General features: G+C 45.9%; 4 protein-coding genes across 5 annotated transcripts; 3 read left to right on the top strand and 1 right to left on the bottom strand.

Moving 5' to 3' along the window:
• The first annotated feature begins 4,184 nt into the window (after positions 1-4,184).
• Positions 4,185-8,730, top strand: actr10 (actin related protein 10). Its single transcript, XM_068753758.1, has 13 exons — positions 4,185-4,261; positions 4,665-4,737; positions 4,825-4,907; positions 5,000-5,108; positions 5,251-5,358; positions 5,667-5,734; positions 5,855-5,934; positions 6,255-6,290; positions 6,537-6,616; positions 6,718-6,791; positions 6,919-7,000; positions 7,445-7,646; positions 7,805-8,730. The coding sequence occupies exons 1-13, from the start codon at positions 4,185-4,187 to the stop codon at positions 7,984-7,986; spliced, it is 1,254 nt and encodes a 417-aa protein (XP_068609859.1). The 3' UTR covers positions 7,987-8,730.
• A 1,557-nt stretch (positions 8,731-10,287) lies between these two features.
• LOC137909600 (vascular endothelial growth factor A-like) lies at positions 10,288-13,794 on the top strand. Its single transcript, XM_068754064.1, has 6 exons — positions 10,288-10,399; positions 13,021-13,054; positions 13,138-13,334; positions 13,439-13,515; positions 13,616-13,651; positions 13,722-13,794. The coding sequence occupies exons 1-6, from the start codon at positions 10,334-10,336 to the stop codon at positions 13,792-13,794; spliced, it is 483 nt and encodes a 160-aa protein (XP_068610165.1). The 5' UTR covers positions 10,288-10,333.
• A 1,910-nt stretch (positions 13,795-15,704) lies between these two features.
• On the top strand, positions 15,705-23,132 carry znf410 (zinc finger protein 410). The gene is made up of 10 exons (XM_068753416.1): positions 15,705-15,737; positions 15,871-15,991; positions 16,770-16,955; positions 17,301-17,522; positions 19,241-19,391; positions 20,269-20,450; positions 20,587-20,676; positions 20,823-20,942; positions 21,903-21,983; positions 23,018-23,132. The coding sequence occupies exons 1-10, from the start codon at positions 15,705-15,707 to the stop codon at positions 23,116-23,118; spliced, it is 1,287 nt and encodes a 428-aa protein (XP_068609517.1). The 3' UTR covers positions 23,119-23,132.
• A 553-nt stretch (positions 23,133-23,685) lies between these two features.
• Positions 23,686-27,873, bottom strand: LOC137909012 (ectonucleoside triphosphate diphosphohydrolase 5-like). 2 transcript variants are annotated; one of them, XM_068753415.1, is made up of 13 exons: positions 27,628-27,873; positions 27,330-27,409; positions 27,091-27,234; positions 26,643-26,718; positions 26,207-26,242; positions 25,850-25,938; positions 25,680-25,762; positions 25,538-25,599; positions 25,087-25,188; positions 24,740-24,883; positions 24,432-24,488; positions 24,208-24,329; positions 23,686-23,823 (listed from the first exon to the last, which is right to left on the bottom strand). In XM_068753415.1, exons 1-13 carry the CDS (start codon positions 27,869-27,871, stop codon positions 23,740-23,742), a joined length of 1,323 nt encoding a protein of 440 aa, XP_068609516.1. In that variant the 5' UTR covers positions 27,872-27,873; the 3' UTR covers positions 23,686-23,739. The 2 variants fall into 2 exon arrangements, 1 of the variants encoding a protein (XP_068609516.1); XR_011105986.1 differs by lacking the exons at positions 23,686-23,823; positions 24,208-24,329 and having other exon boundaries at positions 24,740-24,983.
• Positions 27,874-27,958: the final 85 nt, after the last annotated feature.

Genomic DNA, 27,958 nt, shown 5'->3' on the forward strand with positions numbered 1-27,958 from the left:
ATCATCTTCATCTTGCTCTTCTGTTGGAACAAAAGAAAAAAATCATCTATGTGCTTTTAATCTTTTAAAACTCCATACGAACTGTTTGCCCTTTGAGACATGAATTAAATTGAATGTCCACCCCCCCCCCCCCCCAGTTAGAAATGACACTCGTCTTACCCTCTGACTTCATCTCCTCAATCCCTGATCTGGATTTGTGCTCATGGGTTGACATTGTTATTGTTGTCATAACATGCTGGAAGGAGGAGGAGGAGGAGGGGGAAGAGGAGGAGAGACCAGCAGAGGGCAAGTTCTCCTCGAGGTTTGGTGTCCTCACAGCACCTATAATGCGTGTCGTGAGAAAGCAAGAGAACTGGAGCATTTAGCACACACAGAATCGCTCAAACTCGCAGCTCTTTGAAAGCCTGTGGTGGGTTACCGTTCGTTTATGTCGAAACTACGCAAAAATTAATATTATTGTGTGTCATAATTGGTAGTTTTCTGATTTAAATGAGTGCTGGTAAAAATATAAAATAGTAAAATATAAGGCCAGACACACAGCAATATATGTATATACAGTATATCCAAGTAATATTTGAAATTCAGAAATATTGTATGCAAAATAATGCATTTTTTGTTACGTTTTTCAAGTCTCCACAACAGGCTGCTGGGGGGGGGGGGGGGTAGTTTTGTTTAAAAAAAATGAAAATAAAAATCTTCAAACATTTCATACAATATTACCATGCAGGAAACTCGTCATGCTTGACTGAAGTATACGTGATTTGTGCCACAACGACAGAAAGGCTAAAACATGCAAATATGAGTAATAAGATAAATCGTTGTTGTTGACTTTGGGATTTGCTCAGTTGGCGTGTCCTGATGCATCACCTCTCTCACTTCTCTCAGAATGATCTTCCGTCTCAGCCGGAGAACCGGACGGGCACAGGGAGCCGATCGGCTCCACCAGTTCGGCTCCGGATGTCTGCCACGGTGACGTCCAGTCAGGAATCAGCAGCGGTGGAGCGTTCGAAGCGCCGTCCAGCTGTTCCAGATCGACCTCTGACGGAGGCGTGGCCAGAAGAGTGTGAGCGCCGCTGGGCACCGGTATGCCCACTGGTGCTGATGCTGATGCTGCTGCCGGCGGCGCCTCTGGTGCGGCATCTTCAGACGGCTCAAAGATGAGCGGGAGCGCCTCCGACGACATGGTGCCTTCTGTGGTTTCATCCTGAGACAGGGGGGCCATGGTGTCCGCTGAAATTGTGTCAACACAAGCACAGAATTAAGAAGACAGTGTGGACATGAAAGCATGGTCAAAAGTCAGTCTGAGACATTGGAATGACGATGCTAGGTTCAGTGAGTAAAGGGTTAAGGGTTAGAATTCAGAGGGCGGCATATAGAAAAGCACCGTATGACAGAAGCCAGTTTTTCATTCCTTTCAGAAGAGTTCAAAGCGCAGCTGAGGGAAAATTAAAGAGGGGGTTGTTTAAAAATATTTCATATTTGTCATGGTTTGGGGAAATCACAAGATTTCATCTCTGCTTTTTTTTTTTGTGGACGATGTTTTCCTGTTGGCGTCTTCGAGCCTGGACCTCCAACATGGACTGGGGCGGTTTGCAGCCGAGGGTGAAGCGAAGTTAGATGAGGATCAGCACCCCCAAATCCGAGAGGCGGCTGAGGAGGGGGAAGTCCAGCCCCGGATAGGGGTGGAAGATGGATGGATATTTGTCATGATTAAAAATGGGATTAAAGAACATTTTACCAAATGAAAATCCACACCTGAAACACTTTATATGAGTATATTCCATCAAAATAAATAACTCACCACCACCAGCCTCAGTCCACAGACGTTCCAGTCCGTCCTCTCTGGGCATCAGTTTTGGTTCGATTTCTGGCAACAGCGGATCTGGGAGGGAGGATATTGTAGCATCGTGGCTCCAAGTTGGTATAAGTGTGGAGCTCTGGGATGAGATAAATGCTGAGGGAGGAATGGGACTCTGGAAAGCCAGTTTCTCAGGATATGGAAGTTCTGTAGATGATCGAGTTTCTGGGCCTTGAGTCTGCGGGGAATCACTATAGCCAGATCGCTTTGTCCGGTCCTCATCACCATCTCTAACAGCCGCGTCTAACTGCTCCCCCCCACCCATAGATCTTAACATAGGCTTGCTGGTGGCGAGCATGTCTTTCTCTTTGCCATGTGGATCATGAGGCAGCACCGAAGCTGAGTCCGACTGTCTTTGGGCTTGCCCCACCTCAGATGTGCTCCAGAACTTCTCTGCCTCACTCTTTGCATCTCTCCCGTCCAGATTCAGCCCAGATCTCCCATCAAGGGCGTCTCCGTGTCCTGGTTGCGTCGTGAAATCTGTCCTCTTGGGATGTCCGTGTAAATCATCCTTCCCTCCTGCACTTGTGTTTTGCATCAGGCCAGTTGAATGCTCTTTATCTTGCTCAGGTTTCATATCCGTGCGAGTTGACCCAACAGTTGCTCCTGAGGCGGCACACCGGGGGCCACCACAGCTGCTTTCCTGATTGGTGTTGAGATCCAGCAGGCGGACGGGGTTTCCATAGACACGGAGACAGGGTCCAACCAGCAGGAGGAGCTGAAGCATTCCAAACATCGGCATCCTTTTTTAAAAATTATTATTCGCCTCAATGCCTGCCGAGAGTGGACAGAAAAAAAAAAAAAAGCTGATCGGCTGAGGTGATGCTAACTTGCGTGTGAACCATTCCTGTCTCCAACATAAAACAAAGCCATGCAACTGATACTTGGACAAAGAGACACAGGTGGAGGAGGGGACATGTGCAGCTGTAGATTATTGCAGAAAGAGGAGCGCTGGAATTTTAACAGTGTAGTTGTGCCTGCATTTATTTTGATAATGCACCATTTTGAATAATTAGAAGGATCGAGAGAAAGAAGTAAACTGACACGGCAGTCCTTGGCACCTCTCTGCCACTGATCTATAAATAGCACCAGGCTTCGATCCTCTAGGACGCGCTACAGATGGATCCCCGAATCTCGCATTTACGGACGGACAAACGAGCATCTCTCTGAAAGCCGCACGATCATATAATAAAGTGGATTTAAAACGCGTTTGTTTCACCTCACATGCGCAATAACCAGCCGCTGTTGCTGCTGCGAGGGTGACACCCTTTTACCGAGAGACCGACCGAATGAATGAAAGAGATCAGTTCTGACGACGCACCGTCCAACGTCGTTACAAAACAAGACACCTTCTGCTCGCGCACCTCCCCGTGCGATCAATACAGTTAACAGTCAGGCATTCAGCTCGTGCAGACCACCACTTAAATAATATATATATATATATATATATATATATATTTATTTATATCGCTCCAGCGTTTGCATTGTAAACAAATTGCGTTACGCGTCATCAACATTCTAACATTGGAGGAAAAACAAGATAATAACGCATTTACCTGCTGGTGTTCATGGCTGATCTCTGATCAGCTGGAGGAGGCAGAATGTACAAAAAAAAAAAACAGGTGGTGCGAATTCAGGATACTGGACCGCAAACTGGGAGAGAATATTGTGCAGCTCGGCTTCACTGGCTCCAAGTCTTCTCTCTCTCTCTGTGGGCGCCTCACAAGCGCTGCGACCGAATACCGTCTTTACCAAGGGTCACTATAAGAGGCTGCAGTAATATCATTTAAGGTATTTTGTTTATACACAGTAAATAAATATGAACTTGTCATCATGTGAAAATCAACATGTGAGGATGCAGTCATTCGTCAAAAACTACTTCTGAACTACAGAGTGTCCACAAAGTCAATTTAAAAATTAAAAATCTATTACAAAAGCAATTGATGAGATATCTTAATCAGCTTAGTTCTGATTAAGCTCTTTTACTTTTCCTACCAAGAACAATGTTGGTGATGATCCAGGTCATCGTGTGGATGGTGTCAATCCAAATAGGAGGGCAATGAGCTGCTTATTGGAGCTTCTGCGCAATTTTCTAGTTAAAGTTTTCACAGTTAAGTGTAATATAATTTCCCTATGGAATTATTCCAGGATGCTGATTCTGATTTTGATCAGGCAATATCTGATGACGTCATTCCGTTTCTAAGGACCCCAAACGGAAGACAACACATATATTTTTTTTTAATCCTTGAGCTATGGTCTAAATTTGTGTCTGGCAACGCTATTGACATTTTGTTTTGCCTCGGCGTGATAAAAAAATAATAGTAAAATGCCCTTATTTGATGGGCTGGGGAGCGGAGGAGAGAAGACTGCCATCGTCATTGACCTGGGAGCAGCTTACACAAAGTGGGTTTTAGCAGAGCCATTCTGTTAGCATGATGTTAGCCTAGCGGTTGCTATTGCAATGAGCTGCCCGTGTCCTGGTTCACTGGGCACGGGCAGCTCTGCGTAGTTTGTTAATACAAGAAACGAACTATGTATAATTGTTCAAATAGATGCTCGTTGTTACCATGTTAGCTAGTCGATACCAACTAGATCTGTCAGTGTGCTCTTCTTCATGCTAATGTGGAGCTAAAATGAAAGATTGAGCGTCACTAGCTTTGATATCGGACAGATATTATGAGCGCTGCTGGCCCACATTTAACTTACACAGTGTTCTTATTTATATGCACTTCACTAAAATAATTTGATTTCGAGTCAACGGTTTGTTCCTCGAGCATGCCCCGTTGACAGATTATTTTCCTTGCAGATGTGGCTTTGCAGGGGAAACGGGGCCCAGGTTCATAATTCCCAGCGAAATCCGGAAACCAGGACGGCAGCAGGTGGAGAAATCTCTGCTGGGTTGATTTTAATCATTTTGGAAAGGAGTTTGAAAGCTGTGATAAATGTTTGTGATCTGTCACTTTCAGGCCATCAAGGTGGTTCAATTCAACATCAACACAGAGGAGCTGTATGTCATCCTCAAAGAGTTTATCCACATACTGTACTTCAGGTAAGACTTTGCTTCATTATCTATTCATCAAAGGGAAGAATAAATAAAACGGCATTACCGCCTATAGACAGAACATTTTCTACCTCAATCAGACACCTGCTGGTGAACCCCCGTGACAGAAGAGTGGTCATCATCGAGTCCATCCTCTGCCCATCTCACTTCAGAGAAACACTCACCAAGGTGTTCTTCAAACAGTTTGAGGTACGAAAAGCAGGTAGATCGGTGTTTTATAGAAGCTACAGTAAAGAGTATGGTAAGTTTGACAAGCGGTAACAGTTTATGTTCAGATCTACTGACGGCTTAGAGCGTGTTCAGCATTGTTGTTTTTGACGGTAATCCTCAGGTACCCTCCGTGCTGTTTGCCCCCAGTCACCTCATGGCTGTCATGACTCTGGGCATTAACTCCGCTCTCGTGATGGACTGCGGCTACACGGAGACGTTGGTCCTCCCTGTATCCTGTTCCTGTCACGCTGCACTTCAAGCAATGAAGGATTTCATTTCTCTGTGGGCGTGGACGCTTCTGCGTTAATCCACACTTATTAAAGGTTGTGCTGAGTTGGGTCAGTGCGTCGTTGCTGTGTCGCTTAGTGACTTCATTGCCTTAACTCATTAGTAAACCACAATGTCTCGTTTATCATTCCTGAATGTGTGGATGAGATGCAGGAAGATTTCTTTGTCGCAATTAAGTGATGGTTTGATAGTTTGCTGGTGAACGTAAGAAACGATAGGATAATCTGCTACCACCTTAACCGTCAACAGGTTTACGAATGCACTCCTATTTTGCCAGCCTGGGAGGCTTTGCCTTTGGGGGGAAAAGCCATCCATAAGTGAGTAACTCTCTCATTGTGACTTTGCATACGGCCGTTAAAAGATGTCGGGCTTTCTTTCTTGTGGGGCAAAAACGTTTGCGTCTGCGTATTGGAGCCCCGTTTCTGTATTTCCTGCAGAGAGCTGGACGGACTTCTTGTGGAACAGTGCACTGTGGATACAGACACCACCGCCGGGCAGAGCGTCCCAGCTGCAATTGGTAATTTCATCAAACTGCAAATACACTCGGATGGACGTGTGCTTCTTCGTCTTTTTAAATAACCGAGCAGAAACACACAATCGCTTTGAGCCATCATGCTTCATTCATTATTCATAAGGACTTGCTACAATTTCAAATGAATCTCTTTCTCTATTTGTGAATTATGCACGCGAGTCTATTTTTAAGAGTTTCCTCTATACTTTCCCTCGATGGAAGAAGCTTCAATAAATCTAACATTAAAGTGAAATGAGAGGAAAAGTGGACTTCAGTGGCCAAAATCAGGATTTATGTACATCTTTTTTATTTCTTATCTTCTTCAGGGAGCATCCCAGAGGAGACCGTGGAGGACATCAAAGGTGAGTCTGACTGCTCGTCTCCCATGAGGATTATGAACACAGCTATTATTCCTCTTTTCAGTGTTCCCAAAAGAAAACGACAAATACAAAATCAAGCCCGAAAGTGTTTTCACCACGCAATTCAACCTCTGGGATATAATAGTCGGACAATAAACAGTTTGCAGGATATCAAGTGTAATTTGTTGGCTGCAGCTCTTAATGTTGGAACGAGTCTGATGCTTATTGGTTTTATTTTGTTTCCAACAGTCCGAACTTGTTTTGTCAGTGACCTGCAGAGAGGCTTTAAGATCCAAGAGGCAAAGTTTAACCTGGACGGTGCAGCGGAGGTACCTGAGCTGTCGACTGGTCTTTAGAACGTCGATCTCCTCCGTCTGCGTTCAGTAGATTTATTTTTCCGTTTCTTCTTTTCCTGTGAATCTTTCTTTAGCGCCCGGCCCCTCCTCCTGACGTTGATTATCCTCTGGATGGTGAGAAAATCCTGCACATCAAAGGATCCATCAGGTAGTTAAGCAAATAAAGACATTTAAAAGTTGTTTTTTTCTTTTAGTGTGCTCATTGTTCTCTGGCGTTGATGTCTAAATGTCCATCTATGAAATGTCTTTTTTAATGTGTCTTCTTTGGCTTCCAGGGACTCTGTGATGGAGATTCTGTTTGAACAGGACAATGAAGAGAAGAGCGTAGCATCTCTTATACTTGATGCTCTGGTCAAGGTGAAAAAAAACCCAAACAATAACGCGCTCCTCGCCTTGTCCCTCCCGCCTCCCACCCAATCAGTGTCCACTTCAGGGCGTCACTGACTATTCCACCCCCGGCACAAAAAGCCCAACGCATAAAAGGATTTTATAAAAAGGAAACACACAAGCAGTAAAGTTAGAGATTAAAAAATTTGATTAACGCGATTAAAAAAACCTAACGCCGGTGATTCCTGCCATTTGATTTTCATTTAAAGCTAAACTTGTAGCGTCGCAGCTGCTGCAGGACTGGGAGGAGTCGTTGGTAGATATTTAGTTTTCTTTCTTTCTTTCATGACAGGAAATGCATCGGGGTGTGTAAAATGATTGAAGCAAAGATGGAGCTGAAATAAAAGCATGCATTTGGAATCGCCCGCCTCAGAGACGTAATCAGTCAACATGTTTGCCTGTGTTTCCCTGCAGTGCCCCATCGACGCCCGCAAGGTTCTGTCAGAGAACCTGGTGGTGATCGGGGGCACGGCCATGCTGCCTGGTTTCCTGCACCGGCTCCTGGCGGAAATACGCCTCCTGGTGGAGAAACCCAAGTACAGCAGCGTGCTGGCAAGCAAGAGCCTGCGATTACACGCTCCACCTGCCAAGCCCAACTGCACCGCCTGGCTCGGGGGTCAGAAATGAGTTTACGTTTAAATAGTTATCAGTAACCGCTGAACTATCAGAGTAAACTCGTTTAAAAAGCCGTTTTTTTTTTTAAGAGAACGGCTGAAAGGCTTTTACACCATTTGGGAAAAGCCCGCTCTGTATTCACATCATCTCGCTCTCCAGGTGCGATCTTTGGAGCGCTGCAGGACGTCCTGGGCAGCAGGTCGGTGTCGCGAGACTACTACAGCCAGACGGGCCGGATTCCAGACTGGTGCTGCTTGAGCTCCCCTCCTCCCGAGAATCTCTACGAAGCAGGAAAGACCCCCCCTCCGCTCATGAAGAGAGCCTTCTCCACCGAAAAGTAGAAGGGAGTTTTAACGCGATTCAATCAAATGTACGTTCCTCTTCTCTACCTGATGGGGCAGTTCGGTAATCATGAGCGTAGCGTGCTGTTGATGTGTGAGCGAAACAAAAATGCTCTTGGATGTTTTGGATCAGTCACACCTAAATACTTGTGCACAGCGATTTTGGACTGATCAGGTGGGATGGTTTCTGACCTTACCGGGAATCACCCGTCACACAATGTCCTGCGGGGGATAACAGAATTTGAGAGAACTTCCTCGGAACAAGCACTCTCGCTCCACATCTGGATTTTGTTGACCGTCGAACATTCAGTTTCAGATCATTGCGCAATTCGACTTCCATTTGTCAGAGAAACATGTTGCAAACCTTTTGGAGAAGAGACAGGTCGGCTCGGTAGGAAATCTGATGCGAGCACTTCAACGGTAATGTCCCGTGGGCTCTTAAGAAACCTGATGTTTCACTTATTTATTATTTGAACTCAACGTGGGCCTTTTTGGCTCCCATAGATGATATAATTTTATTCCGGCTTTTTAATGGACTTTAATGTTGAGGCACGATGGGAAGCATCCTGGGAGGTTGTTTCGCTCACAAAACATCTAATCTTCACCAAAAAGATGACGCCAAGGGGAAATGGATCCATCTTGTGAAAAAGTTCAAGTTGTATGATTGTTGACTGTTGTTTGTTTACCATTGTACTGTGTATCCTTAAAATTCAACCATCATAACAAATAAATCCTAAAAAGCCATTCAGTCTTTTTAATTGCTTCGTTTTTGAAGAAAAGGAAAGTAAACTAATCACTCAAAAGAAGAAGCTTTAGGCTCCAGCCCGAAATCTATTAACGTTTCCTTTTCACAAGTCTCAAAGCTTCCAAAAAGTTCAATTCAGGCAGATTAATTTTCAGCCCGCTGCAGTCTGACGTTTCAGTCGGTTCGGTTTCAAAATCAGATGGAGGTCAAGATAACAGAAATGGTGTAGTTGTAAAATAAGTGTTTTTTTCCCCAGGTCTTGTCAATATTTATTCCACTTGAGCTCTACGTTTTTACATCTCGATGAGATCTGATTATATCAGGCTCTGCTACGCTCTCGACTTCTTAACATGTAGGGGGGGGGGGGCATGATGGACACCAAGCAGCATCCCTCTGGCTATCCACATCCCCCCCTGCCCCAGCACACACTTGTGTGTGTCCCAGGATGGAATTGCATCTGTTTGGCCTTTTGGGTCACATTCATCACTGAGCGCTGGCTTGTCATGGCTACTGTGACCTTGGGAACAAGTAGGATTACCCACAATGCACCTGCAGCAGTATGGTCCAAAACAGATGTGTCTATGGTTGAACCCCTCAGAGACTCCATTTACAGGCACTCATCCATGTTCTAGACTGCAGCCGAGCACACACACCTGCTGCCCCTGCTCCATCTGAGGGAAACCCCACCCTCCCTGGATGGGGGGCTGGGATTGGAGCGTCCCTGTGATTCCCAGAGACAGGAAACAGCAGCTGTCCCCCCCCCCCCCCCGTAATATGACATTATTTGATCATTAAAAAACTGCCATATTCTAGGAATACTGCAGCCTACTCAAATCACATCACCATGTGAGAGGAGAAGGTGACATAAGAATAGATGTTCTGCTCACCATCACGGCCTGCGAGGAGTGGGAGGCGGATGTGGTGGGAAATAAGGAATCATCCATCCTGGTTAGCTTCTCCTCAGAGGCCGCTTTCTGGCACGGCTGCCCTATTACCCCCTAAATCATGCCCCCCCCCCCCCCCCCCCCCATGCAGTAAATGTATAGGGCACCCTGGTGTTCATCATTTATGCCCCACAACTGGAATAATGCTTTACTCTACAAGTGACAGCATCGCCGAAGCACAGGAAGGAATGCGGGACTCGATGGATAGGAAGGTTACGTTCGTTAAAGCAGTCGATGATAGTAGATCTTTTCATGTATATAAACCCAAACTCAGGAATGAAGGAGGATTCTTCAGGATCTGTTCATTCCTGCAGCATCAGCGTAGATCTGCATCCCTTTGGAGCAGCAGAACAACGTTTTTTGTGTGTCTTTCAGCTTTTAACCTTTGATGCCATTTTAATGAAAGCCTTCTGTGCAGTTTTAGATTTTAGACTTTTCCTATTAATACCTTTATTGCTGCAGCCTGCTGCGACTGATTCCTGCGCAGACATAACGTGCGTCGCTGCTTCTCTCCTCCGCTTTGTTGGCACGCGCACACGCACGGGTGGGACGGCCCACCAATCAAAATCCCGAGCGCTTCACGCCTCTGCCATTTAAACTTGCACCCGTTGTTGCTCACCGCACCGGAGACGAGGCAGGAAACCGTGTTTGCGCCATCATGCAAAGTTTCATCGGAATCTCGCTCTTCTTATTGGCTCAGCTGCTGCGACGCATACCTGCGCAGGTATTTCTAATTTTACTAATATAAAGAAAGACACGCTTTGTCAAATCGACTTTTATTCTGAAATTTAATTCATAGAAGTATATGCATGTATATTTACTTTTCAGAAATGTGCGCCTCAATCCAGCCATTTGTTTTTTGACTGTCTGCCCCAGCAGGAGATGTAATCTGTATTTCAGGATCTTTGGGAATAAGGATGTTTGCAGTCATGTGTGCATCCTCAGATGCTGCATGTTACTGATCCAGGTTAAGATAAAGAGGTGTGTAGAGCTACATGCTGAAGAGCTCACCCATGCAGACATGCCATTATTAACTAAGAGAATACTTGAGCTAATAGTTGTGGCTTGGAGAATCCGCGGTTATCATTGGGCTGCAATCCTCCTCACCTCTGTTTTGATGTAACATCATCTGCCCCGTAATAAACGTGCAGGGAAGTTTATGAGGAGGAGATCATGAATTGGACTCGGATTAAATATCAAGCTAAAATCTAAAGATGGTTCTCATGTAGCGACTGTGGAATAACTTAAAAGTCTTTCGTGTGTAGTCCAGTCCGGAGAGCTGCCAGTGAAAAAGAATTTAAGGTCACTTGAAAAAATAATGTGGTATGTATTATTCTTATTCTCCAGATATTGACAAGCCAAGAACCCGGAATTCTTACTGAGAAAGCCCAGTTCTAAGGTTTAAGGTTATGTTTCATGAATAAATATTTTTCTATTGTCTAAAGTCGGTTGAAAATTCAAATAGGTAAGAGTCATCTTAACCCTCAGAGACATCTGCTACTTAGGGACGCCAGCTTGCTGTCTTTTTGACAGAAAACAAACAACCAGAAAGGTCCTTGTTCCACAGACCTCTGACAGACTGAACATTCCCATCAAAGGATCCCTCCTTCCCGAAGTTACATTCCTATTTAAATGAAACACTTGTATGCTATTTCATTAACATGAACTTCTAACTTTGATCTGTCCACAATTATTGCCAAAGATTAAACAACTGTTCCTGGAGAATGCTCATTTCCTTGCAGGAGGGTTTATGTGTAATCAATTTGATCACCTTATCCCAGACCAAGTCTCCGATCAAAGTTTCCTGCGGATCTTTCCGTGAGGTTTTCAGCTCAATGGCTGCCCTCGGAGTTTATTATGATGTGAAAGAAAGGAGACAACACATGGATCCAGTCTTTTATGTGGATCCATGCCAAAACTCAATGGCTCCTTCTGCGGGATAACGCCCTCTCCCACCCAGTATAATGAAAATCAGTCAAGTTGTCTCAGCATAACTCACAAAAATCATTTTATAAAAAGGATGACATTGCACTGTCCGAAGAATAAATTTAATTCCATTCGAAAAAAAAATCCTTGCTGCTTTCATTTTAGCATGTATAGCTGACTTTCCACTTACAGGGTTAAAACTCATATCTGCATTTCAGCATCTTCATCTTATTTATTATTATGATTATTATCCAGTTGCCTTTAATTTTCTCTCTCGGACCTCCTGCTCATTCTGTGTTTTTATGCGACTCATTTGATGCATGTAATTTCATTGTTGTAGAGCACTGCATTTCTTGTATGGAGTGTGCATTACAAATAAAGTTTGTGTATTATTGTTATATCTTTATTTTTAATGAATTTACCAGACTCTCCTCATTCCCGTTGGGACTTCAGTTTTTGATGCAGCACAACAGCAAACAGTTTATTTTCCTTTATGAAACACCAAACCACCATAAAAATCATGTGTAAATAAAAACATTTAAAAAAAAGAGTAAGAATGGAATAATATGTAATCGGCATAACATTTAAAACTTTTTTTTGGCATATGATAATAACCATTGTGCCTTGGAAGTTTTTTTTCTGTTTATAAATTAGGAGGGAAAATAATCCTGAGCGAAAAACAAGACAATAACAAGAAAAGAAACACTATCTGTTAACTCCTCCTGTTAAAATGCATTATTCCTTGTGATGAAGCTGCACAGACTCTTTGGCTTTCCATTGCGTGTCTGGCAAGTACAAATTCCCTCACAGGAAGGATCCCGCCGTAAAAGCCCAGTGTTGTCCCACGGAGCATTCCCTGTGCGTGACGTTTAGAAGACAGTGTTCAGAGTGAGAAACGAGCAGCAGAGAGAGATGAGGAGGAAGAACGGAACCAAGATGAAGAAACCTTACACTTGTGTTCCTGCTCAATGTGGCATCCAGGAATCAGGATCACTTGCCATTGTGGGTTTGAAGGCTGGGTTGTGAGAATGTAGCAGAATTCATGCTGTGTCATGAGACTTTTCAGCACTGCCTTTGTTAAAATCTGTGTTTATTGTGGGTAAAGTCTCCCTCGAGCAAAGGCAAAGACGACTCGGCGCTTATTCTTTACATACTCTGAGGTTGTTTTTTTTGCTTCTTGTGATAATAAACCTTCTGGTGTTACAGCACATTGAGAAATCAGTGTTCTTTGCTGACTTACAAATTGTGTTTGACTCAAAAAAGGACAGATATTACCACGAGAGGGCGCTCTAAACTCGAAGAAGAGCCCACTAACACTGGTTTGTCTGCAGGCTCTGTTTTATTGCAATGCAGTTTTGGAGTGGCACTGAGACTTATCAGACTTAACAGAAGGATTGACCTCTGGATTTTTTTGTGCAGATTATTCACCCTGCAGAAGAGAGAGGACCAAAAGGTGAGTGCTGATCATATCCTCAGAGGGGCGCTATCAGGGTCCTGTGAATGATTTAAAGCCTAAAGATTTAGCTTGCCTTGCAGTAATGGCATTCCGCGAGGTGTGGGCAAAGAGCATGTGCCAGCCCATGGAGCAGTTGGTGGACGTGGAGCAGGACTACCCTGGAGAAGTGGAATACATCTACATGCCTGCTTGTGTCCCACTTTGGAGGTGTTCTGGTTGCTGTGGCGATGAGAAGCTGGAATGTCAGCCTACTCTTGAACGCAACATCAGTCTGAAGGTGAAGGAAGATATCTCACCAGACATGGTTAGAAATAAGCTGGATTTATTTTAATGCATATTTGAAATCATTTTTGTCTTGGGTTTTCCCCGTCCATTTCTCAGCTGATGAGGATTGATCACCTGAAATCCATGGATCATACGGTACTCACATTTGTGGAGCATCGGAAATGTGAATGCAGGTAAATTGCTGATTCTTTCTCCTGAACAAAATCCAGTTGACCAGTTGAGACTTTGCCAACGGTGTAACGGAATTATTTTGTGTGTGTATTTTATTCTCAGATTAAGAGCCCATCAGAAACTCTTCACTAATAAAAGGTAGGTAGATTAACATTTTGACTATCAATACGCATCAATATTCTCATCGGACTTTGCTCCTCGTGCACAGCAGCAGTCAGTCCATCAAGAGCAGCCATCGAAGGAGGAAACACAAGAAGACAACAAGCAGCTGTGGCAAGTAAGCGCTGGATTACCCTCTGTGGCGCTCACAGTTTATAAAGTTTAGACGTTCGAGGCCACTTCCGTCATTATTTCCTCTACGCTGTCAGGACAGGTGAGATTAAACGGCATCATATTGTCTGACATGTTGCTCTGCTTTTTGTCCTGTATTTCAGCAGCCACTGAATATTTGTAGGACAATAATCCAACACTCAAAAGCAAAAATAAAATAAATAGCAGCGTTAAGACGGTATTCTGACACCAGATTTAAGTATCAGGAATATCTCCTGAGGAAGACGGGGATTCGTAAAGAAGTCAGGTTAGAGACATGAAATGTATTTTTATCCACTGCAAGTGGTCGAGCTGGAAGTGACTCAATTTGAAATCATTGAAGATGGAGGTGTTAAATAAAAATGCAACGTGTTTCATATGCCTATATATGGATGCTCTCAGAGATGACTGTGTCCCGCGCTAATGCGGGACACAGTCACTCTTTAGGCAGCCCTGTCCACATGACTTACTGTGAAGTAAACTGTTCAAACCATAAATATCTGGAGCCACTATTGTGTGTGTGTGTGTATAACTACTATTATATATACTACATTCTGTTTAATCATGTACAAGCACACGTTTATGTCTCAACTTTCATAAGAGAAGAAAGTAAAAGGAGTAAAGGCTGTTTTTTGCTTGTACAGTTGGGCACCTTTAATTCTGTGTTTCTTTTAAGTGCTGTCTTTGTCTTCTCAGTGCATTTCAGTCTGCTGTCTTTCATTGTAAAGATGTAAATACTTTATTATTATTTATTGGGGGGGGGGTTGTTCTGATTGCTTTATTAAACACCTTCATTCTTGTAACAGCATGAGCAATGGATAAAAGGATTGTTAGCCCAGATATTTTCTTTAGGAGAATTATGCAGACAGTAATGTGACATGCTGGCAGTCTTTTTATTCTAAAAATGTAAATATAGAAAGTTGTTAAAATCCTCATAAATTTCATGTCTTGCCGTTTTAAAAATGGACTTCATTGGGAGTGAATTACAATTCAGCTATTCTAACATAAGAAGGGATTGATGTAACATGATGCAGGGCTTGTAATCACTTGTTTAATAAATAGTTTTGGAGACTCTTGGGTGTATTATGCCTTAGTCTTATGCTGATATCTGTTATTTATGTATGAAAAGCCAGACTGTATATGGGAGATTTAATTTGGGAGAAGCAGCAGCGAATTTTAAATATGACACACACTCTTCATCACATTCTTGCATCACTACTCTATGTGCGTGTTGTATACACCGTCAAATCAAAAACATCTAACGAACGCTTTATTTTGCGGTCGGAGGACGAACCACTGATGACGTAGTGATTACGTAGTTAGGTTTCTGTGGAAACGCGGAAGTGTACCAACATTGTCCCATCAGAGACCCCGTAGAACAGCCGCCTACTCTATTTTGGACACTGTTCGCTTACCTTCGCGCTGTATCTCGGGTTACACACCACTTATACGGAAAATTGATTACTTTCACGTTATTAAATAGTTATCGGCAGTGGTTTTTATGCGCAGTTTAGCGTCAGAGCTCAAGCGTTGACCGGTCTGCCTAACATTAGCCTTGTTAGCTATTTAGGCAACTGCTAAGCTAGCTAGCTAAGTTTACAGCGCAGTGTGGCATCTATCAGCTGTTGGCTTTAACAACAGGCTAGTTCTTCACTCCCTGAGTAAAACGCCAAGACGCACCTGTTTCCAAATCAGACTGGGCAATGACGCAAAGATGACGTGCACCCTACGCTCGTGACCGACAGCTAAAAAAAAAAAAACACATTTAATAGGCCAAAAAGAAAATCGGTAAGTTTTTGTTTTCAAACGACAAATTCAATTGTAGTAGATCGATCCGTTTTGATCACGCATCCTGTCGTGCAGGTTCCACACAGGGCGACCCATGCTTTCTGATGAGCTGGACTCCAAGCCAGAGGTAATGCGGCTGCTTTCATGTTTCAGGGTTGAAGCAGAAGCAGCGTGCTCTGTTGTGATTAGATGATCTCCATGCCGTTGTAGTTATTGTACTGCAGCTCTCTTCTTCTTCTCCTCCTCCTCCTCCTCCTCAGCTGCTGGTGCAGTTTGTACAGAACGCATCCATCCCGTTGGGGCAGGGTCTGGAGGACTCGGAGTCCAAACACTCCTGCCTGCCCCTCCTGCCTCCGGCCGACAGCTCGCTGGAGCTGACAGGTTAGAAGCCGCTCAAATCCTTTCCATCGCTGATTTAAAATGCGTACTAGTAGTCGTACCTCAGGATTACTCACTCACGAGTGGTGATGTTCCACTAGAACGCTGAAGAGAAAAGGTTTGTGTTGTTATTTACAGGTCAACAGGGTCATGGCATCGAAATGAGGGATGAAACACATCTACTTCCTGTATCTCACTTACAGCTACATATTTGAGGAATGATATTTCAATGATGTAATTGACTTTTAATTAAATACATATTTGTCCTACGTAAAGAGCATTAAAACATAAATAAAACATGATATGAAAACAGGAGTCTCTCCTCTGCGATGGAAACCCGACTCTGCTGCTCAGCGTTTAGCTGACTGGGCCGCGAGGTTTTCGTTCGCAGTTTTCCTTCAACTTGCTTCCGACATGCTTGGAATGTTTTTTCATGCGGAGGTGGAGTTATTCTGCATCAACATTTACACCATTGTAGTCTTTGGATACACGCGGCACGTTTCTTTTTAAAACCAAATTGCAGAAAAGCGTGCCGCTTGCTTCCTCGGGATCAGTCATTGTTTGTTTCCGAGTAAAACCACTGAAAAAATGCATTATTGACAGTATAGAATTGTCTTATGCAAACAAATCTGCATATTTTTTTCAAGGTACGTCTGTTTGTCTACATGATTAACGCATCACTGTATACTTATTATACTCGTGTATAAACTGTACTTTGTGTATTTTGGTATTCATTTGCAGATTTATCCTGAAATAAACTGTCAAACAACTTTATCACCAGATGGGGGCCTGATCCATCAACCTGAGAGTTCTCCTTCACTGACGGAGTTTGGAGGCGTGTCGGAGCGCAGCCCCTTATTGGTCCAGACACACAGTCATCCACGCACCCCTCCCAGCCCTCCACCCATCCTCCACGATCTGCAACAGTCAGACGGCACCTCCTACCTGCTGCTAAACCTGGCAAAAGGTAAAGGAGCACAAAACAGCCAGCGCCTGTCTACCGACATGTGGCACAATAAAATTCTCTGACGGTCAGGACGGACTTCTTAGTTGACGGAACGTCTTTCTGTCTCATTATCATATTAAATTAAATCCCAGAATGAAATGATTTCTTTTTTTGTGTCGGCTGCATCGCCTCAGCCTTTCAGAACAACATTAAATCTGGAATTGCTGAGCACAATGGGAGGACGATAATGAATTCAGCGCCGAGGCCCAGAGGGGCTCGGACCACCGATGATCTGTCAGAATATTGCTTTGGCGTCGAGGTTCTTGTTTCACGGCGATTCTCCTCGTGTCTTTTGTCGCCTCCCAGGCATCACCGCCGCCTCGGATTCGCTCATTTTTGCCGCAGATGGAGCTGGGGAGGAGGACGACGAGGGGGTCTCATCGGGGGACTGCGGGATAGATGGCAGCGCTCCCTGGTATCTGCGGGTGCAGGAGTTGGCACACGACAGCCTCATAGCGGCGACGCGGGCGCAGCTCGCGAGAGATGCCAAGGCCAGCCAGGACGCCAGAGCTGCGTGCGTCGGTAACGGTAGAGCGACTTTCTAATCGAGATCAGGAGATATTATTCTGTGTTGGAAAGTTCTTCAGGAGAAAATATCGCCGTGATTGGATGAGCTTAGTACCACTGGTCTATTTGTTCTACACCAATCGGTGACTCTGCAGAATAAAAGTAGCCTCTATATGAGAAGCAGAACATTTCTTTGCATGCAGCAGACATCAAAGACGTCGGTGATGAGCTGGAAATGTCTGATCGGTGCTGATTGAGAATCTGTATGACAATTTTTTTGTTTTAATCAAAGGTAACTTGTACAGTCATTGTTTCTGAGCATTCAGTTGTGTTTGTGAGGATCTGAGAGGATGCCTCTTTAGCGTTACCTCCGAACAGTTGAAGGGAATCGGGGTTCTGGTTTCAAACGTTGATATCTGTGATGGAACAAACGTCAGCGTAGGCCCGTAGGTCGGTCTTCAGAGCATCTCGGTCCGTGTTGTTGCACCTGAAGTTTCAGCGCACTGAAGTCGCAGCCACGCAAACACGTCGGTGGAGCTTTCTTTTGTAACCGGCATCAAAATTAAGCATCGCTTTTAAAAAATGTGTTCAGAATTTTCTCCAAACTCGCGTTTTCGATCGCCGAGAGCTGTTTACTTCAGATTCCTCAGCTGGCAAATGATTTCTGAATCTTTTGCTCGGCTCGTTAGAAGTTATCCAAAGCTTTCATCTCCGATCTGAGACGGGCGCTTCTCTCCTGCTGGACGCGGCGTCGTAGCTCGCTGTTGACCAGAGTCAGGCGTCACAACCCCCATTTTTGACTTGCCGCCACAGGCTGCCTGTTTAAGTAAAGATTTTAGCCATGAAATTCATGTTGCTATGGCTCCCAGCCAGATGTTTGATCTTTGAACTCCTCTCAGCCGGATTGCAGCCAGAGGTCGTGTTTACAAAAGAGTGAGCTCCTCGTTTATTTCCTCGCGCCGGTCTGCTTTCCTTTGTTCCGGATTAACTTTCGAGCTGCTTCGTTCTACATGTTGTTTCTGTTGTTTATGAATCAAATTTGAAATGAATTCGTAACGGCCTGAACAAATATTTACTGTAGATGAAAGATAATCGCGTTCTTAATGCCGTATCGGCAGCATTTAGACGTGTTTGAATTCCCTGCGTGCGTAGAAAGGTCGCCTCGGGGCTCGCTGTCACCGAGCGGAGGAGATTTTGTCATTTTACTGCAGCAACAGTTTAAACGTGGCTCACCCCAGGTGATCATGTGACCTAGTTTAAGTTCGCCGCATGGTTTCTCCACATTCATCCACGGCCTCGTTCCATTTCCATTACGTTCATGTAAGAGCAGTTAGCAAAGAAAGTTTTAAAAGATGTTGATCCGGCTTTAAGACCACGATTTGCTGCTTTTATAGCTTCTGCTACTTTTCAGCGTTTGAGAACGGGCTTAAAATGATTTGTACGTTGTTAAATGAACTATTTGTGTTTCAGCGTGTAATGTCCCCCCCCCCCACTAACTTGCATTATGCTAGGCAGGGCATCTGTTCTCGGTTCATTGCTGCTGCCGGGCCGTAAACTCGATCGGAGCAGTTGGAGGCATTCCAAGCAGGAGAAAAGCAAACGATTCGGTTTCACGCTGCTTTCCTCTGGCTGTCGTCGTTCAGCAGGTCGCAGCCGGCGCCCGATGATTGGCTTTTATACAGCAGGCTGACCGTCTGGAACTCTCAGCCTTGCTCTCTTACCATCTTCTGGTTGCCTAGGTGACCACACGCACGGCCTGACGGCAGACACGGACAAGCCTCCTCGGACCGGCCGCCTCCTCTCCAAGCAAACCCTCCGCTGCTCCTTCGATGGCTGCTGCAGGACGTTCACCTGGCCGGCTCATCTTAAGTACCACCTCAAAACACACAGGTAACCCGTAACGCCCGGCAACAGGAGGCGTCTGATCCACGCCGCCGTGCCAGCGAGGCTCCGCTGCCAGAGCATTCAAATTCAGCCCCTGGTGCAAATCCCGGCTGATGTGATCCATTTTCCAAATGTCCAAATGATGCGACCAAAAAAGGACGAGAGCAGCTTCCAATTGTGATACAAGGAATTGCAGACTGTGCCTTTTGATGATCATAAATGGAATCCAGCCTTTATTTTCTCTGTCTGAAAAGCGTTTGCAGCGTATCGGGACAAAGTACCTGCGCAGGGAGGAGGAACAAAATCAGTTTGGTAGCTAAACAGTTAACCTGACGGGTATCGGCTTCCAATAAGCTTTGGTAATGGGTGATCATTGGTAGCAGGGAAGTGCTGATTGCTCCCTCGGCTCCTTTCTGTCCTCTCGGCAGCCGCATGGCAACAACTGGGGAAAAAAGGCAGCATGGGCGTTGGTGTTTGGCTTTAAATCTAAAGCCACACGTATGTTTGACGTTTCTTTTCTCAAAGGCCTTCTGTTGCTGTTGTATTCCTAAATTCTAAAGTATCTAACGTATCATCATCATCATCATCATCATCATCCAGGCTTTAGAGAACGTCTTTATCTTAACTCAAAGTGAAGTGTGCCTGTCGTGATGTGCTGGAGTTTCACAGCGTTCAGAGCGATCGCAGTGTTTGGCTGCTCCGTCTGCCTCCGGCACAAACAACCCGTGGGAGACGGAAGAAAGTCAGAAGAGCTTTAGACAGAACCTGCTCTGCAGGAGCGCGGAGAATCTACCCGGCGTTGCTCCGTCTGACCTCGCGGCTAGCTGCCATTAGTCACGCAGCGTTTGTTTGCTATTTTTTTCCTTGTTGTCTTGGACCCAAGGAACGACCGGATGTTCAGGTGCGGCGCCGAAGGCTGCGGGAAGAGTTTCTACGTGCTGCAGAGGCTGCAGGTTCACATGAGGACGCACAACGGCGAGAAGCCCTTCATCTGCAAGGAGAAGAGCTGCGGCAAGAAGTTCACCACCGCCGGAAACTTGAAGAACCACCGGCGCACGCACACAGGTGGGAGCAGGAACCGGCTCCGGCTCGGGCGCAAATATTCAGCACTAATGAGTTCATTACTTGTAAGCGTTTGTATGGCGGGGTTCAGCAATGTGTGTGTGTGTGTGTGTGCGTGTGCGTGCGTGGCCTCCTGCAGGAGAGAAGCCTTTCCTATGTGAAGCAGACGGTTGTGGGCGATCCTTCGCAGAGTATTCCAGTCTACGGAAACACATGCTGGTGCATTCTGGTGAGTGGGGCAGACTTTACCGCTGAGCCGGGGACCATTTTCCTTTAATGTGCAACGGATTCATAGACTCGACCGCCGGGAAGCGGCGCGTCCCGCGTCCGTTCAGACGGGATCACAGGACGGCGCATGTCTCTGGCGTTCCGCAGGGGAGAAGCCTCATCACTGCGGGATCTGTGGAAAGACTTTCTCTCAGTCCGGCAGCAGGAACGTCCACATGAGGAAGAGGCACGGCGAGGAAGGGCTCGGTGCTGAAAGCAGAGAAGCCGGTCTGTCTTATCATTCTCACACATTGCAGTCGGTGTTTATGATAATCCTTGGATTATCATAAACAGATGCTAAAATCTGCATCGACATGGAGTTGGTTTAAGTTACATTTAGGAGCATTTCTTGAATTATTGATGTCTTTTTTGCACTTAAGAATGTATCATTCGAATGTTTTATTCTTCGGGCCCGGGAGCTGAATGGTTTCCAGTAGAACTCCAATGCAGGCTGTGAAATGACCACTTTATGATGGGCTAAAATTCATCCAAATGATGTTTAAGCACAAAGTTTAACTGGCGTAATTACTCAAATTCACGTGTTCTTTGCCTGGCACAAGCATCTTTGTTGTTTTCATCTTAAATGACTGAGATCAATGAGCGGGTGCTTCGGTAATCCCACCGACCGTAGCCGTGGGCAACGTTCTCCCGCGTCTGTTCCATCCATTTCAGCGACTCTTTAAAGTGTCGCTCGGTGAGCTCTTTGCACTCCAGCATACGGCCTAATTGTGCTAAATCACCTCACATTATTTATTTCTTGCAGCGGGATAACGAGCGCAGACAGCCCGTTCGCCTCCGTATTGCTTTTCTTTAGCAGTTTGAAGCACGGAAGCTGAATCGCCACACAGGAAACGCTGCCAAAGCGCTAATTAGAAAGAGCAGATTTATTCGGGTCGGCCTCCCCGATGAGGCCTCCCGCCTTTTGTAAAAGCGGAGCAAAGGAAGCGGCTTCGTAGCAGAAGGACGGTTTCGTTGTTATTTATACCAGATGCATAATTAATTTGATAGCTACAGCTCGAAAAAATAAAACTCTCAGGCAAGAGTCATGAAGCAATTTATAAACTTGGTAAGCGAGTTCGTTTTCCGGACACTCATTTGTCAGAAGGATCTAAAACTCGGTTCAGAGACGGCGGACTGGGCGGGGCTCGCTCTGTTCACGCCAGTCACGCGTGTGTTTGCTGCCGACAGGAGAAGCTCTGACACACAGCAGCCTGCTGGAGGCGGACGGAGAGAGCATGACTCTTCACCACGCCATGCTGAGATCACCAGGTAGGCGGGGAAAAGCCAACGCACGCAAAATAAATGCCACGCCATGTTCCTGGTTTTCTCGCTATCGAAAAAAAAGTTTGAGACGTTCTCTTTTTAGATTTCCGAGCAACGAATTTACACGAATACGAATGTTTCTCTGTACGTTTCGATCATTATTTCCCGTGCCTTTACGCACCCGCTCGCTCCGTTCGTTCGCGTCATCTCATTCTTTGTATTCTTTGCTTGAAGTCTACATTTAAACGCTTATTTACCAAACGGCAGATAAAGATGATGTTTGTGTGACGACAATCTCCGACGCTCTTCACGTGTCTGGGCTCCGGGGGAGGGCGAGACGGAAGACTGTTCTTACAAAGAAAGGCGTCCAAACCAGGCTAAACAAATTTGAAGTCTCCATAAAACCAAAGATGTAAAATGTGTCAACTTTGGGACAAAACTTTCAGGCAGCTGCTTAGAAAGATGAAGATGAAGAGGAACCTTCATCTTTCAGGAGATGCTGTCGACTGTTTCTCTTGAGGTGCTTAACGGTTGGATGAGCATCGACATGAACATCAAAGCTCTTTCCGAGTCAAAAACAAACACCAGAACATCACTTTGGATCCGTTTGGGTTTGAAGCGTTTTCGGAGGTGATCAGTCAAAACGGCTTCTCTCAAACCGAGAAAAACAGATCCGCTATCTACCGGCACTCACTTCACTGAAGCGGGGAGGCCGGCTGCCACTCTGTCTGTCCAAAGAGCTTATTGTTTCCATTTTTATTATACCATAATGTTTGCATGAAATTAATAGAAGTCAAATGTTTCGTGTGCATTTTGGTTCCGTGGAGGTTTTTCTTAAGCTCAATATTCAAAGAGTGTTTTTCCACGACCTCCAATTTCTCCTGATTCGGCTCGTCAGCATTGAAACCAAAAGGTATGAACAGCTGGCAGAAACTCAGGGACGGATCAATCGGTTGATCCCGGGCTGCAGCTGGACTTTACTGCAGGTAACGACTGACGGATAACCTCCACGCTCCTCGTCTTTGTGCCCGTCCCTCCAGGCGCCGCAGACTCGGTGGTCATTCTCTCACAGCCACATGAATTGGTGACCATGACGACAGAAGGACATGCATATGGAGAAGACGTGGTGGCGCTGCTGTAAGGAAAGTCTCACCCCACTTTCAGCAGCGCGCCGCTGCCACCGTGGACTTATCGGACACTTTATTTTGTAAATAAATTAACTTTCAGCCCTGTTGATATTTTTAATGAGCGATTGATGGTTTTATTTTGAAGTGTCAAATGGCAAAGTTTTTACAAACGAGTTTTTGAAAGCAAATCCTGCCAAAGAAATACTGAGAGATTTATGAAAATGTATTATATATATATATATATAATAAAAAAAAGTGTGGCATTGAAATACAGCAGCGAGGCAGTATCATGGAGAATGAGCCCTACGGATTGTCTGAACGTGAAGTACAGCAGCAGGTATCTGTGTTCCCCAGTAACAGTAAACCACCGGTCCTACACAAGCAAGCTAAACAACCTTGTTAATGAACCCGAGTAGGAAAAACACAACCTCATTCTCAAAACAACGCTGCCTTCATTCAGGTGCTTCGCTTGTTCTGTGAGTCCCGGCACACAACTCAATTTAACATCTTTGACTCGCTTTTCAAAGCAGAATGACTCGTGGGGTTCGTCGTGGGCCGAATGAAGCCGGCGTTCTGGGGAGCGTAGATACGGTACGTATAGATTATAGATCGTAATGTTCGCTGCTGCCGCGTCCTCAGCGGATCCTTAGGTTCTGAAAGCGGTCCAGCGTGGCGCCCAAAGCCCAGCTCGACTCCACGTTGTTCACTTTCTTGGTCAACTGGGAGAAAACGACAGCAAATCACACACATGCCTTTTGTATCTATTGAAATAAAATATAAAAAACTAAATTGTGTCCATTTGACTTTTTCCATTCACCTTTTACGTGAATTGTGCTTTTTGATTTATTTAATTAGTTCTAGGGTGATATCACTATTATGCCTGTGCCAAATGTCAGACGGCCATTTTTCACTGCTGCCATTAAAAGAGTACAAACGCTAATTGGAAACTATTTCAATCGTGACTATTGCCGTGGTTCGTCACAGATTCTGATTCGTGCTGCAGTCTGAGCTACACAACGCTACGCTAGTAGCATGTGTGTGTGTGTGTGTGTGTGTGCGTAAACCACAAACCCTGATCACAGCGCTGTGTAAACCAGCCTCACCTGCAGCACGGCGCTCTCCTTGAAGCCGAACCCATCCTTGAGCAGACAGGTGATGTAGGTCAGGTCCATGCACAGGAAGGCGCTGATGGGAGGGTACCGGTACTTACTCATCTTATTGCACACTGAGGAGACAGCGGGAGGCACGCCTGTTAGGATGGACCACGATGATTGAGATTCACGCCGTGTCTCAAGTACGCGATGAGTCACCGCTTAAACAATCTCACCCTCTTTAGCTCTCCTCCTGAAGTCTCTCACCTCCAGCATCCCCCCGTGGGCCCCATCTGTGCAACGGGGAGCGATTGGGGGGGTCATTTTAAATTCTATACCCCTCATTACCAGTGCAGATTTACATAATACTTATATCAGTGCTTCTGCCCCTTCAGCACGGACCGGCAGAGCATAGAAATCCCTCTAATAACTGCACGCCTATTAAACCCATCAAATGTACCGAGGAAGGTGCAGATGACTCACGTCCTGCCACTGGGCGGGGCAATAATGTAAGGTGTGTGTGTGTGTGCGTGTGTGTGCTCACCGATCAGACCTGCATCCACCGCTCTGTCAAAGTAATAAGAGAACGCATAGAAAGCATTGCCGCCGTCGAGCTCAAGCGGCTGATGAAGACTCCCCTTCACCACCTTCAGTACTTCCTGGTAGCAAAGCTTGTAGCCTGCGTGGCCTGGAGAGGAACCAGACGAGGGGGAAATGATGCGCCTTGCGTTGGAGCAGCAACAGATTCAAACACGCCGCTTTTATCGGGCTCCACTGCAGAGGTTTTTCTGTTTGCCGTCACAAAATAGTCAGGTTTGCACTTTCTTAAATCTGAAATGCATTTTTCACCCCCCATCACACCGTTAACAGTTAAAGTAAACAGGATTTTACCGTCTGGGTCGCCGCTCACTCGATAGCGCAGCCCTCCGAAGCTCCACTCATCCCTGAACTTCTTTGGCAGGCAGGGACTCTTAAAGACTTGCCACTCCAGCCCTGTGAGATCAAAGTCGCATCGATTCCGTCCTTTAATTGGCTCAACGGCTTCACAACTGGTCTCAAGGACTCGTCCATCACACAATCTTATCTGAAGCTCTTCGGCGATTCATCTCAGGCTCTCGCTGGAATTATTTATTAGGAAGAAAGACTGGGAAGTACATCCCGCAAAAAAAAACCAAGATCATCTCGGTGCCTCTTTTACTCGGTGTTCGAAGGAGCAGGCGGGATGGGAAAACATCAGAGAGAGCACTTGGACAACCGATTCACAGTTTGAGTCTCACAACAAACACACTAAAGCCACAGTTAATGGCAGCAGGAACCTTTTTCCCCAAACACAGAACATTACCTTCTGCACCCAGCGCGCCCAGGGTCGCCAACCGCGCTGCCATCAGTCCGTGTCCGAGGTAACTGGATGAGGTCAGAGTACAAATCCTAACGTAGGACCCGCTGTGCTTCATGAAACACGCAGCAATAGTAGAATCTGTCACCTGTGAGTGTACAGTTGAATTGTCGTGTTGAAGATGTCCAATCTGGCGATGTAATCGGCTACGGGAACGCTTTCAATCGTTTTCTGCACCGGAAAAAGGAATGACGGAGAATGATAACAATCAAAATAGGTTCATGAGTGAACATAAAAATAAAATAAAATAGAACAGACCCTGAGTTTAGGCAGGAACGTGATCTGCGTGGATCCTCCTCCCAGATCCAAGATCCCCACTGTCTTATTGGTTTGTGGTTTCAGTTGACCTAAAAAAAAAAAACCAAAAAAACATTTCCTTCTTTAATCCAGCAGAGAAGAACTAATCAATTCCACCTCAGATGAAATCTTCAAAAGGCATCATCGACACGCAAGCGTGCAACACGAACGTATCCAACCTCACCGCCGAGCCCGATAAAGATCATAGCGATCTCCTTTAGGCAGTGAACTCGCGGGTTGTGTGTATTCCTGTAAACGTTAATAAGATCGTATGACGAAGTTTAATATGTAACAAAAACACGAGCGCACGTTACTCACCTGCCAGAAAGTTCACAGATACCCAAGCCAGAATCCCTTCATGAGAGAGATGAACGAACATGCCAGAGACAGAAAACAGACATTTTTAGGAGCGCATGAGATTATTTTAGATTAGAAAAATCCTGAATGTTCACAGACATTATTATGTTTGACACACACACACACACACGCGCGTGCGTAAGCGCTCCAATTCCAAAGGCTGAAATGCTGACGAACCCGACTGCAGCACGGCCCACGATAACAACCGCTCACCGTGCAATCACAGCTTTAAAGGTCAAAACAACTTAGCGGTGAGCATCAATTTAATTTTCTCAAGTGTCGTCCTGAGCAGAGCGTGATATTCCACTGCAGTTTAGTTCGATGTCTGTGGTAAACAAGAGGCATTAAAATAGGGCAGAGCGACGAGTGACGAACGCGCTGCTGCTCGGGGCGTTACCTTCGTTTGTGCCGTTCATTATGCCGACGCTGTCGTCCGGGACCAAAAAGGGAGACTCATCAAACACGTGTTGAACCTGTCGGGGGAAGAAGAAGGGAAAGAGGAGGGGGGGGGAACGCAACAGAGAAACGGCGTTGATACTATCCGCTCTAATGGCAGCTCATTCAGAGGTGCCCTCCGCTAGAAGGGATTAATTAATTCCCACAGGGGATTAATAAAAGCCTCACTTACCTTCCATTACCCCCCCCCCCCCCCCATCTTATCCCCCTCCACGAGACCCTTCAGCGATAAGCTCACACTGCTCAGATATGCCACCTGCCATAGCATGGAAATGTTTCTGCCTGCTCTTCCCTGGATAAAAGCCCCCCCCCCCCCCCCCCCCCCCATGAACAACTGCACAGTACTTAACAGAGACCCCCAGCAGATCTGTGCGTGTAGCATAGCTGACCTGGTCCAGGAGAGCCTGGGCTTTGTCTGCGGCCAGAAGCCGAAGCCCCGCCGTGGCTCTGAGGCACACCGGAGTTCTCCCCCACTCCAGACGAGGCACTGTTTTCTTTGCCACCTTCAGCAACGCCCTGACGGCGTGTCCAGCCTTGTTTAAACAGCAGGGCGACTTGTTAAGGGGCTTCACTTGTAATGTTTTGCACCTCTTCACTCAGAGGGAGGCCGCTCTGACAGTGAACTCACCTCACCGGGGGAGTCGGCGTACGCCGACAAACCGGGCTTCGCGGAGTAGAACATCTCATTGTCCAGGACCGGCAGCGCCACTGAGAAAGTACCAGACCCACCCACGTCAAACACGTAGCAGCTATTAGAACCCGCTTAGCATACACATCCCCTCATTAGTCGACACGTTGACTTGAATGTGGCTTAATAGGATTATAAAGTCGAGCGTAGCCTTCGTGTCACAAAGCGGTGACGTACAGGTTTACAGGAGATAACAGGGGTCAGACAGAGGCTAGTCAGGGCCCTGAGAGGACCTCACCCGAGTCCCTGTAGATGAAGGTGTAGACGTGGATCCGCGTCCCGGTGCTCCCTGCGTCAAACATCACAGAGTAGAAGATGCTGCTGTGGTTGGCTGGTCGGCTGAGGCTGGGCAGGATGCTGCTCATATCCAGGATGGGGGTCTTAACCTGGGCTTGGCTCAGCCCTGCGGCAGTGACCAGGACCAGGACCAGGACCCGGACCCGGACCCGGAGCGGAACCGATCCCCTGACGAGCTCCATCATCCTCACTCTGGGAGAATCGGAAGAGACAAAACTCTCATTCGATCAAGCCGTTTTGAATTGGTTGGAAAAAAACAGTCGCTCCGTTGC

The sequence above is a fragment of the Brachionichthys hirsutus genome, chromosome 20 (assembly GCF_040956055.1).
Source record: "Brachionichthys hirsutus isolate HB-005 chromosome 20, CSIRO-AGI_Bhir_v1, whole genome shotgun sequence".
In the NCBI taxonomy this organism is placed as follows: Eukaryota; Metazoa; Chordata; class Actinopteri; order Lophiiformes; family Brachionichthyidae; genus Brachionichthys; species Brachionichthys hirsutus.